The 13825-nt window shown below is 39.6% G+C and overlaps 1 protein-coding gene across 1 annotated transcript in view; it reads left to right on the top strand.

The window, feature by feature from the left end:
• The first annotated feature begins 2715 nt into the window (after positions 1-2715).
• The window catches only part of LOC126253218 (dnaJ homolog subfamily C member 16), a 158219-nt gene continuing 147109 nt past the window's right edge, over positions 2716-13825 (top strand). The window contains exons 1-2 of the mRNA XM_049954403.1: positions 2716-2999; positions 3154-3220. Coding sequence (XP_049810360.1) covers positions 2854-2999; positions 3154-3220 — 213 coding nt within the window. The 5' untranslated portion in view covers positions 2716-2853. The remainder of the gene's footprint in view (positions 3000-3153; positions 3221-13825) is intronic.

Here is a 13825-nt window from a genome sequence, read left to right as displayed (position 1 = left end):
TGACCCGCTCCATCATACTCCTGGCCTTGTGACATTATGCATTATCTTGTTGAAAAATGACACTGACATTGGGAAACATGATCGTCATGAAAGGGTGTAGGTAATTTGCAGCCAGTGTATGATACTCTTTGGTCGTCTTGGTGCCTTGTACGAGCTTCACTGGACCCATGGATGCCCACGTGAATATTCTCCAAAGAAAAATGGAGCAGCCGCTAGCTTGTCTCCAACTCACAGTACAGGTGACAAGGAGCTGTTCCCCTGGAAGTTGATGGATTGGCGACCTCCCAACGGCATAATGAAGAAAGTACCGGGATTCATCAACCATGTAACGTTCTGCCATTGCGCCAACGTCCAGTGCCGATGTCTATGTGCCCATTTCGGTTGTAGTTGCCAATGTTGAGGTGTTAACATTGGCCCTTGCATGCATCTTCAGCTACAGAGACCCATCATGGTGTGTTCGATGCACTGTATGTTCAGACACACTTGTACTCTGCTCAGCATTGAAGTCTGATATTAGTTCCACCACACTTGACCGCCTGTTCTATTTTACCACTCTGCCCAGTCTACAACGTCCGACATCCGTAATGAGGAGTGGCCGCCCAACCCTATGACATATGGACCTGGTTACACCTTTGTTTCGCCACTTGTTAACGACACTCACCACAGCACTCCTTGAGCACCTGAAATGCTCATGCCAAGCCTCCGGGCCATCACAATCTACCCTCAGTCAAACTCAGATAGATCCCACATCTTCCCCTTTCCACAAACGGAGAGCGTGCTCATTGGTACTACATGTGCCATGGGTATGTCTGACTAGCAGTCATTCCTTGCCAGGTGATGCTGCTATCACCTGGATAAGTTTGTATCAAAAGTAGTTTGGTGGTCTGTATTGAGATATGGTCTATGGAGAACATGTGGATTATTTCTTAGTAATGTAGATTTTCGTTTTTTATACACTTGTATTTATTTATACTTAGGAAAATAATTTGAACTATTGTATTTACGTCTTATATGTATTTTGCTATGTGAAGTATCTACCACCACCACCATCTTACCATAATTTTTAACTGACTTTTCCTACATCATGATACACTTTTTTGTACAAAATGTATGATCTATAGGACTAATAATAAATAAGTAAATAAATAATGTTCTGGCCGGTCAGTGTATGTAAAGAGCCAGAAATACGGCTCAAAAATATTTCAAAATTGATTTTTCTCATTCGAAAATGGTTTTTAAACGTAACGGCGTCCTCGGCAGATAGCTTCCTTACTAGCGTATTGGATGTTCCCAAATTATTCCCACAAGATGTCCATTTCTATACTCAACATTTGTGTGTCCGAGTTTTGATCGTCAATATCAGTATAAACTCTCCCGCTAAAAACTGTTAAACTCTCGTGCGAATAAAGTCGGGTGAGTAGTATTTGCAACTTTGATGTGTGGAAACGGTAACGTACTTGTTAGCCTAGTGGTATGGGGAAGCAACTCTTAAGAAATTCATGCCTGTAGAAACCTGGCTTAACAAACGTGATCGGAACGGAGGGTATCGATAGTAGATACAGAGTAGGGAACGTTGACCAGCGAGTTCAATACTATTGAACTCACTGATCTCGACATGAAAAAGGTATAGATGCCGCAAATGGCTACGAGAAATATCAAAATCGGTGCAATTTTCACTGCGTGGTACAAAAAAGAGGGCATGGCATTTAAATGAGGGATCGCACAGAGCATCATGAAAATAATCATAACTCACTAACAAGTTGTGCTGTTTATATGAAACACAGACGTAAAATGTAAAAAACGGTTTTTTAAGCCCTTTGCCTTCTGTCTCCCCTTAACAACCCATGCTCTTGATCAATTCTGTGTGGTAAAGTGCTAATGAAATATAGAGGTACAAACACATCAAACAGTATTTATAAGGAAATAAATAGAGGCTGTTTACATTGTCCATGTTTTTTTCCTTCGTGTAACTAATAACGCCATATACAACTGGATTTTTCCCATATGTCAACTGCCTTTTTCACTAAAATTTTATTAAACGAAAATTGCTTCTTTCAGTTATATATATATATATATATATATATATATATATATATAGAACGGAGCTGATTTTATATATATATATATATATATATATATATATATATATATATATATATATAATCAGCTCCGTTCTATTACTTCAAAGCTATAATAATTTTTCGTTTTCAGATATCTGACCTCGCTTATGGAAGACCATGCAATGGAAAAAATGTCCAATCTTTTCGTGGAATATTTGCAGTTCATCACGAAAACAAAGCACAGTAACGAAATGAAGGTTAAGAAGATAAAAACGTACAAAATGCAATACTATAACATGCGTGCACGCGACGAAAACAGGTTCACTTTCGATACTAACAGACGACCATACTATGAAGACTTTCTTCCCGAAAACCTTGACGTGACGTTAAGTCCCATGATGTGATAGTCCGTTGGAGGCCTGTGTGAATGCTGCCGTTTGAAATGCGTTTTGAATGTTGGCCAAATTCAACGAGAATTGGAGATACTTTGTGTTGTGTAATATGGTGAACTAAAACTGTGCCATACATGGCGAGCTATGATTTGACTTTTATTAACAATCTTTGACTGATGTGAACAGTAATTTTTACTGCCAGATTCCAACATTTTACCTAGCTCCCAAAATAAACGCCACAGATATTCCTGTGGTGTGTGATGGACAGTAGGCAAGGAGGTGTGTTTTGTCATGGCGCGGATCAATATGTGATGGTGTTTGTGTTAATTTTGTAAATACTTTTTTCGTTGTTGTTGATGGTTGTTGGACGTGTTTTCTAACTTCTAAATTAACGAGAAGCAATGAAATGGCTCAGTCATTTCATTTGCTTTTTTCTGATAACTGCTGGTGTTCATGGTTTAGGTAACCCATATCAAATTTTAGGAATACATAGGAGAGCAACACTACAAGAAATAAGGAAGGCATACAAGCAGTTAGCGAAAGAATGGTGAGTTTCATTGCCTCCCAGCTTTTCAAAGGAACGTTTTTGAGCGTTCATAACAGTTGTCAGTAGTTTGTTATATGAAACTGTGCAAAAAAAGCCGCATTGCTGTATTGCGCTCAATGACATTTGACGTCTTAAAACACGTCGTTTGTTCTAGGCATCCTGATAAAAATAGTGATCCCGCCGCCGAAAATAAATTCGTGGAAATAAACCAGGCGTATGAGGTAAGAATGACGTTTCACAGTTTGTTGTATAGCTTACTCTCACGTCTGCAATCACTTGAGTACCAAGTAATTGTAATGCTGTGACGATAGATATATTCGGGAATTGTCATCTTATGGCGAAAAATGTACGGGTGAACTCGTGTATTTTTGAATAATCACAGCTGTGTTTGTAGACATCAGTTGTTCGTAACTCTATTTGCGCTTTGATTTCATAACCCTTGTAAGCGTTAAGCATGATCGAACTTGCTTGGGCGCGTCTGGAAATGACGAGTACGCGTACTACTGCAAGACCAGAAAACAAGACTCAAATGGATTCCAACACAGACTCACTAAATAATACGCAACGGCATTACTGCCTAAAGATGTTTTAATCTCGATACGTATTGTACAGAATCATTAGTATAGATCGGTACTTGTGTGCTGACATTTGTTTACTTTATCTGTATCATGGCCTGAAACATTATTTACACCCTGTTTCTTCGTCGTCAGCATAATACCTAATCAGAGACTACGGGTGTAGGTGTGAAAATTCTGTTCTGTTTGCTATTTCGAAAAACGAATATATGGACAAAAAAATCATGCTACAAATATTTAGTAGGGACACAATAAGAAGTGTATTGTATTACATTTTCGAAGCAGAATTCAGGTTGTACCTAAAGGAACAGAATGCCAGTTGTATTTCTTTCGCGCCACAGCCAAAGTTGTTGTTTGTAGAACACTTACATACAGATTCAAAATAATTGATATTTTATTAATAATGTAGATTCTTGGGTTATGGCTACAAGACTTGGATTATGTCATTATGAAAGAAACGTGTAAGACTAGTTTATAGAGTAAAATACTGGCTATTTTGTAGGCCTCCTTTTGGCAAAACTCTAATGGTATGGCATTCTCCACAGTACCATCATTGCTGATGTCATTGTGTGACATACAGTCTTCTAGTTAAAATTCGTCAATAAGTGTTTTTTATTTGCTAAACAGTGTGTGATTTTGTTGCTAGTGTCCGACTTATTTTGTTTATTAGTCGTCCTGAGAGTTTCTCCACTTGCTGTCAGGAGTTCTTGTGTTTTATGTGTGACTGGTGACAGCAAACATAATGTTTTTGGCCACAGCTGATTGTGTCCCAATAACATATCCTGATGAAACTTTATTATTCTAATGCATTTAGTATATAATAAATATTTACTTCAAAAATTGGACGCCATCCTCTGTATGACAAGTTACTGGTCTATTCCAAACTAGTCGCTTGCTGCTCCTTGTTTACAGCTGTCTGTGAGGTCTTGTGAATAGTATCACTGATGACACAGGTGTCACTTGGATAGTTTCTGAAATTGTGTGTGTGTGTGGGGGGGGGGGGGGGGTGTGTCTATCTGGGACAGTTTTCACAAAACTCCATTATGCAAACTGAGAAGCTATTTAACAAATAAATACTGAACTTGACCTGCAGCTAAGGAGCCACACAATATTTATTTGTTGATGCTCGACGTACATTGCTAATGAGTAATATCAGTATGAATTTCCAGAATTCTACTACAGTTAATGTCATACTTCTTGGGATAGCATTATTTTCTTTAATTTTTAATGAAGATGATACTTCTGAAGACACTGCTTTAATTTTGTGTGTGTGCTAGCAGTAAGACTATTACTTTTGAAGTATTTTGATGCAAGTTCCCTGTGTTACAGTAGTGAACATGTGATATTTAAGCTGATCGTACAGGTAAACTATGAAAGAGGTAGGCCTAAGATTGCGAAGTGGTATCCCATGGGTTTACTCCAGCTTTTTCACTGTGACATTGCCTAGACCTCTCTTCTTATGAAGCAAACATAAGAAGGAAGAAGCCTTTGTAACATGTGTATTGCACCAAGAAGTATAATATTAAATTGAATTACATTGTATGAATCATATTTCTGTGGTCTTGCAGTGAGATATGTGCAAACCTGAAAAGTTAGATGTGTACAATTCAGTTAAGTGTAATACAGCAGTGACTTAACAAAATAGGCCTATTATAGTTACATTGCTGATGTCCGCAGCTCATGATCTTGTGGTAGCATTCTCGCTTCCCGCGCACGGGGTCCCGGGTTCGATTTCTGGCGGGGTCAGGGATTTTTCCTGCCTCGAGATGACTGGGTGTTGTGTTGTCTTCATCATCATTATCCATCTTCATGACGGTTGGAGGAAGGCAATGGCAAACCACCTCTATCCATCTTCATGACGGTTGGAGGAAGGCAATGGCAAACCACCTCCACTAGGACCTTGCATAGTACAGCGGTGCTGGTCTCCCGCATCGTCCCCTACGCTCCTCAGAGTATGGGACCTCAACATCATCACATTCCTAATATTAACTGTAACATTAGCCTAGAATTTTGAGTCGCAGATAGGCACAACAAAAACACTGTCACATATAAAGCTTTTGGCCAATAGAGCCTTCATCATCAATAGACCACACACACGCGCGCACACACACACACACACACACACACACACACACACACACACACACACACACAGCAGACTGCAATCTCATGCAACTGAAAGCACACTGTGGGCAGCAACACCAGTGCGTGATGGGAGTGGCGATTTGGTGGGGGGTAAGGAGGAGGCTGGGCTGGGGAGGGATATTATGGTGGGGTTGGTGGACAGCGAAGTGCTGGAGGTTAGACGGAGGGCGGGGGAGAGGTGGGGAGGAATAATGGAAAAGGAGAGAAGTAGGGTTACAGGAACATAGGATGTATTGCAGGGAAAGTTCCCAACTGCTCAATTCAGAAAAGCCGGTGTTGGTGGGAAGGATCCATGTGGCACAGGCTGTGAAACAGTCATTGAAATGAAGGATGTCTGTCTGGCAGTGTGCTCAGCAACAGGGTGGTACACTTTTTTCCTGGCCGCAATTTGTCGGTGGTCACTTATGCGGACAGACAGCTTGTTGGTTGTCATGCCCACATAGAATGCAGCACACTGGTTGCAGCTTAGCTTGTAGATCACATGACAGGTTTCACAGGTAGTCCTGCCTTTGATGGGATGGGTGATGTTTGTGACTGGACTGGAGTAGGTGGTGCTGGGAGGATGTATGGGACAGGTCTTGCATCTATGTCTGTTACAGGGGTATGAGCCATGAGGTAAGGGGTTGGAAGCAGGGGTTGTGTTTGTTACATTCCATCCTGGATTTTCCACGGTTTGATTTTAGCGTAGAATTTTAACAGTTCCTGTGAAGATCCTCTGCAGTGGACTAGAATTATTTTCTCATCATTTGATTCCCTGAAATTCAATTACAGCTGAGTTTCACTAATCCAAACCCCATAATCCGAACGTTTGGTTAATCCAAACATGAAAAATGTTAGTCTAAGTACTGCCGCACATACACACTATTTTAATTTACACAGTACAGTAAACATGTATTAGAAAAATTGGCAAGAAAACATTAGGTTAAACAATGCATAACAATGAAAGAAAAGCTGTCAAACTTATTAAAATACAGCCGACATTTTATCCCAACTCTTTAGATGAGAAACAACTCAGTCATTGTTTTTGGCGTAATGAAGACAGCTTGTTATACGACGCATAGTTGTGCAATTGTCTCATAAACATCAAATCAGCAGGTGTAGCAGTGGGCTGTTGCTCCAAATAATGTAGCGCGAGGTCAAAGGCTTGTGCTGTGTCACTGTGTGGCACCAGCTCTCCTTTGTTGCTTTCAGCCTCATTGTCACTTCCATCACAGCAGTCCACTTCTTCCTGGTCGTGAGTCACAGCAGCAACTAAATCAGCGTCATTGAGGTTCTCCACACATGCCCCATCTGCTGCCATCCACTCATCTACGTCTCCTTCACTAGCTTCTTCACATCACATCATTTGTATTAGATTTTCCTCTTCATTTTCAACCGGGTTGTCCTGAAATTCAAGAGATGTCCACAGTTTTCTCCACGATTTTCTCATAGTATTTTCTGAAATATTTTGCCATGCCTCAGCGGCCCAATAAACAACAACGTTGACCTTTTTTATTTTGTCCACTAAAGGAATCCTATCATCTTGGATCAGCGTTCTTAAAAATTGTTTTCTGTAAATCAGTTTTAATGTTTACAGTACGCCCTGGACCATCAGCTGTAGAAGTGGTGTAACATTCGGCAGCAAAAACTTCGCCACAAATTATCCATTACATAATTCCTCAGTACTGGGGCGAGATGGCGCGTTATCAGTCAAAAGGATTGCACAGGGAGACAAATGATTCTCCGTAGAAAACCGTTGAACAGAGGGAACAAACTGGCTGTGAAACCATTTTTTGAACAGCTTACCATCCATCCATGCTTTTTTCTGGTTGCTTCATGTTGTAGTTCTTAAAAGCTCTGGGCCTAGCAGATTTGCCAATCAGCATTAAAGGCAGCTTGTGATTACCAGCAGCATTGCTACGTGCTAATAAAGTCACACGATCTTTGCACATTTTAAAACCAGGAGCATGGTCTTCTGCTTTTGATGCCAGGCTTTTTTGTTTTCAATGCCCTAAAATTAAGGCCAGTCTCGTCAGTGTTATAAATTTGTTGGGAAGAATACTCTCCCTCTCTTATCATTTTTTCAAACTTACCCAAGTATTCCTTCGCTGCATCATGGTCGAAATAAAGCTTCTCTCCAGTAATTGTTAGCTGACGGCATTAAAAGACTCATGACCATTCATTAACTTGTTCAGGTAAACAGCCATCTCCTGAACCAGTGCTCCACTTAGAGGAGTTCCCTTTCTCTTCCCTACGTAAACCAAAGGAAAAGAGCTTCATCCATTTTATCATACTGGGACTGTTTCAAAGTCTGCCAAATTTCGAGTGTTTTTCCCGAAGACATTGCACAGGACTGTTCAAGCTTCACTCGCTTCTACTTCCAATCACAAATGGTTGCTTTGGCAACACCCAGTTCCGTTGCAAGTTTAGATATATTCTCACCATTGTCTACCCGCTTCAAAGCATTCAGTTTTTCTTTGAGAATTAACGTTGTATGTTTCCGTTTACTCATGACAAAAATATGTACACCACTACACCTGAACGAATACAACACGACTGTTACGCTTGCCAGCGATCGATAAGTAACATAACCCAGCACTTCGTGAGCCAATTGGCAGTGCACTGACCACAGCTGTGCAACATAGCGAGCTCTTGATTCCCATGAAGTAATGAGTGCTGTTGACAAGGGATCTCAGATCAATTACATATACCTAGATTTCCAGAAGGCTTTTGATACCGTTCCTCACAAGCGACTATTAATCAAATTGCGTGCATATGGAGTATCATCTCAGTTGTGTGGCTGGATTTGTGGTTTCCTCTCAGAGAGGTCACAGTTTGTAGTCATAGACGGTAAATCATCGAGTAGAACAGAAGTGATATCCGGCGTTCCGCAAGGTAGTGTCATAGGCTTCCGCATATAAATGATCTAGGTGATAATCTGAGCAGCCCCCTTAGATTGTTTGGAGATGACGCTGTAATTTACCATCTAGTAAAATCATCATATGATCACTCGAACAGTCCACAGGTATACTGCCAGTTCATAGTGTCCAATGGGCACAATATTTTGGCGATCAGACATGTCGCCATCGAACTCAGTTCTTCGGCGCACCTGACAATGGCGACATGTCTGAACGCCGAAATATTGTGCCCGTTGGTCACTATGAACCGGCAGTATACCCGTGGACTGTTTGCGCAACAAATACGCCGGGAGAAACTGAAGAATCGCATCATACAATCAATTCCAATTACAAAATGATCTAGAGAGAATTTCTGTATGGTGCGAAAAGTGTCAATTGGCACTAAACAAAGGAAAGTGCGAGGTCATCCACATGGGTACTAAAAGAAATCTGATAAATTCTGGGTATATGATGAATTGCATAAATCTGATGGCTGTCAATTTGACTAAATACTTCGGAATTACAATTACGAGCAACTTAAATTGGAAAGACCACATAGATAATATTGTGGGGAAGGCGAAACAAAGACTGTGATTTGTTGGCAGAACTCTTAGAAGATGCGACAAACCCATTAAAGAGACAGCCTACATTACACTTGTCTGTCCTCTGCTGGAATACTGCTGTGCAGTGTGGGATCCTTACCAGGTAGGATTGACAGAGGACATCGAAAAAGTGCAAAGAAGGGAAGCTCGTTGCATGTTATCGCGCAATATGGGTGAGAGTGTCACTAATGTGATATGCGAGTTTGGGTGGCGGTCACTGAAACAAAGGCAGTTTTTTTTCCGGCAAGATCTATTTACAAAATTTCAATCACCAACTTTCTCTTCCGAATGTGAAAATATTTTGTTGACACCCACCCACATAGGGAGAAATGCTCATCGTAATAAAATAAGAGAAATTGGAGCTCGAACAGAAAGATTTAGATGTTCCTTTTTCCCATACGCCATTAGAGAGTGGAATGGTAGAGAAGTAGTATCAAAATGGTTAAATGAACCCTCTGCCAGGCACTTAAGTGTGAATTCCAGAGTAACCAAGTAGATGTAGATGAGAAAGGTCTCAACAATGCAGAACAATGAGGGCAGGGAGTGAGAGTGAGCCATTGTTCACCCACTTGTTCCCATTTGCTACCATGGTGTACCTACTTATCTGCTTGGTATACTTCATTCTAGAAAATCATCACCGTAATTCTGGCTAATCCGAACAAGGTCCGGTCCCAAGTAGTTCGGATTAACGGGACTCTACTTTGCAGGGGCTAGGTTTGTCACATTCCATGCTGGATTTTCCACTGTTTGATTTTAGCCTAGAATTTTAATAGTTCCTGTGAAGATCTTCTGCAGTGGAGTAGAATGATTTTCACATCATTTGATTCCCTGTTAAATTCAATTATATTGCTCTGGAATATTGAATTTGCTTTACCAGGTTGTTGCATTTACCTTTTAATATCGCTTACCTATAATAACCTCCTCCTTCAATGTACAAGGTCTGCACCAACTTCCTTATAACCTGCTCTGGCTCCTGAGATATGAGGGTCATCTTTTATGATTTTACTGATGACTTTGACTAATGTTGAGGTGTGACATTACTATGATTCTAAAATTTATCATTTGTTGTTATTAAAGCAACGTCAGCTCAGAAATGGGCCAAGTTGTTTGTATGAAGTGTGCGTGTGAACAAAGTGTTGTGAAAAAATGGAAATTTCCTGTGAATGTTTTTGACAGTGGATTTTTTCACCGTATTTGTTAAGGCTTCAAAAAACAATGTCTCAAATCACTTTGTTCACCTTTTGGTAATCAATCACCTTCAGAAAATATTGTTTGCGATTGATTTGAAGAATTTTGCCATCAGGATACTTCCGGCAGAGGTGAGTTTTGGAAAGATCGAACAAAAGCCATTGATCCAAAAGATATCAGTGCTGTGCTCAGCATAATTGAAGAGGACCGGCACTTCCCTTCCTGTGAGACAGAGACATCCTTAGCCAAACTGAAGACTGCATGTACATTTAGCTCTGTAAATATGTTCTACTGATGGATTCTGCACAGTTTGACCTAAACAAAAAGAGGCCTCATGTCAATTCATATCATAAAATGCCCAATAAATTCTGTTGTAGAAATGTAGAACCCATATACAACAATCTAACACGATACGAAACCTGAATATATTCATTGAAGCTGGAAACTAAACAGCAATCAACTGTTTGTGTGTTCCAGGATGAACCGAAACCAGCAAAATGGTTTATTTGTCTTTTGTTGTATTGGGATGTCACGACCAATGGTTTACAGCAGTGGTTCCCAACCTTTCCAATGCCATTTACCTAGGTGTAATGAGATATTAGCTAGTACCCCTCCTTCCCCACCATCCTGAACATTAGCACCTAATAAAACTTCTGAATGAAAAGGAATTGTCTTTGAATACTTTCATTTTTAAAATGATGAAAGGTAAAAGAGGTTTAGGTGTTTTGTTAAACTACCAACTAAAATGTTTGAGAGACAGATGGTTCTACATATTTGTAACAAGCTTTTTCATAGAATAATGAAGCAGCTCTTAGTGCATTGTGAGTTTTACCTCAAGCTACTGCTCAGAAAAGAAAGCTAACTGTCCATATTACAGGTAGACACACAGTACAAAATATGGTTTCTGTACGCCAGTCCTCTCCCAAGGAGTACTTGCTTCAACCTATCCCTGCACAATAATTTAAAATCATCCAAATTAAAATGTGTGCACTGTACTTAGGCTTGCTGTTTGTAAATCACTTGATTGCTGGGCTTCTTACTTCTGAACTGGAGAAATAAGGTGACTTCAGTTTGCCATTCCATTGTTCTGTGTCTGATGACTAGCAATGATGATGATAATAATAATAATAATAATAATAATGTTCAGGACCTACAGCAGTGTGGTAGCCATTAAGTGTGTCAGTTAGTTTGTTTATCTGTTACGAAGTGAATAATGAAGCAATTTTTGGTCTATTGTAAGAACTATCATGAGATATTTGAGCATGATGTATACGTCTCAATTTTGCTGTCATGAATGCATGTACGTAATGCAAACTTCACATGCTGTGGGTAAACTGCATGAGGAAGATGTTCATACATCTGTTTCACAAGCTATAACCTCCAGAACATTGTGTCATATATTAATGCTAGTACCACGAAAAAAGAAAGAAGAAGAATTTATTGGTAACTTATGGAATCAGCATTACCGTCCTACAAAATAGTGGTAATACTATCAATCTTTTAAAAATAACTTTATTTCGTGACTGAAACACAGTTAACCTTTTGTTTTTACCCCTTGGAACATTATGTATAACCCCCAGGCTAGGAACCAATGCTTTAGAGGATCAAAGAACATTGAGTGCTGAATAGTATACAACAATTTGTTTGCTATAAGTTATCATTGATACCAGAATGAACAACTGAAAAAGTCATGTCATTCTTCATCATAACAATGCACTAAATGAGCCAACTGAACCTACTGATACTGGACGTTGGCTTCATCCTGTGACATAATGATGTTGGGGTGTGTGACTTACACGCATGAACAGGTAGAGAACAGACTGCTGTGTGTGTGTCATCTTTTTTTAAATTTTGGTTGTGGTGACGCTGATCCGTAGCACAAACTGATGTATGTGCTAGGTTGAAGGATGACAGTTTGCTTGTGAGTTGGTGGCTTCAGATAGTATGACCAAACCAATAATTATTAGACAGAGAAAAGTTTGGAATTAATGTCTTGTCCCAATGTGTGGATAGTGATTTTTACTACCCTAAGAAGCTGCTGATGCTTTCCAAGCCCATGTACTTTAGTACCTATACCGGAGTGGAAAAAATGTTTCCAGTATTGGTTTGAAAACACACACACACAAGGGAGTATAACTTTTAAAAATGAGTATTTAGAAGGGAACAAAATTATTTGTACACAAAAATTTCTTTCATTGTTTTTGTAAATAGTTACAAGGCAAGCCATTCTATGTTCCCAGTGGAAAGAAAATAAAGAACACATTTCTCTGCAGCATTGCCCTACGATGTGTGGATTCGCCCTGCACCATCAGTGTGTGGCACTTGTGGTGGGATTACCATCGATAATACCAGAAAAAACAACTGAAAATGCTATGTCATTCTTCGTCATGACAATGTCAGTTGTCGCACAGCACACCATATAAATCAGCTGACAGTATCAATACCAGAACTCAGCTTCTGTTTGCCACATTTTGATGGGCTGTATGTAATATCATTTTATGGACAGCAACCAGGTTACCATAAATCTGCCCTCTGTATTAAGTGACAGTGAGATGAGTGTGATATTTATTTTAACATTTTGAGTCGAACATTTTAATGCATATATAGGGTGATGGGCTATTAACTCTTCCCCAATCACCTGTTATGCAGTTTTATGACTGGTGTATTGTATTTTTAAAATTGGTTTTATGAGTACAGGGGAGTACCAAAAGCTGTGATACCCCCAGACAGCTTTGATCTGTGATGTTGTCAAGATGATGCAGTAATGTACGAAATATTTAACTCGTGCAATAATATGAAATGATCAGGACAGCTGTGGGAAGTAGGGAGTTTTAGGTGGGACAAACTGAATACATGACAGTAACAATTGCATTACTATTCCAAACAAATACTCAGCCAAAAGTAATGTACATGAAATCCTCAATAATCAACTCGGACAAAAAAAAGCACCATTAGTAATTTAGGGTTTCACTTGACCTATATAGCTCAAACAGAGACAGCTATACCAACAGCCTACACACAACACGAAAACCTGGTACCATAAATTTTGCTTGAACTATATAGGTCAAATGAAGACGGTAATACCAGGAACACCCATTCAGTGTGAAAACCCAGTACCATAAATTTCGCTGGACCTGTATACCGGAAAGAAAGGCAGCAGTACCAGGATCCCACAGCAGCTCAAAAACCTGCTGTTGCAGATTTCATCTGACCTATAAAGCTCAAACAAATTCCATTGTACCAACAACCCAAACAAGCAGAACTAAGTATTTGAGAGAGAGTGAGAAAAAAAAAGGAACATAAGACCAAAATACATACAACACACTACTATAAACTACTGAACATGAATTTATGCTACCAACACAAACCACACACACAAAAAAGTACTCCAACATAAATTTCGATTTCCATTTATCAAAGAAAATTATGAACACAAAGAA

This window comes from Schistocerca nitens, chromosome 4 (genome assembly GCF_023898315.1).
Source record: "Schistocerca nitens isolate TAMUIC-IGC-003100 chromosome 4, iqSchNite1.1, whole genome shotgun sequence".
Classification (NCBI taxonomy): Eukaryota; Metazoa; Arthropoda; class Insecta; order Orthoptera; family Acrididae; genus Schistocerca; species Schistocerca nitens.
Note: the sequence above shows the minus strand (reverse complement) of the source record. Positions and strands in the feature narration are given on the sequence as shown.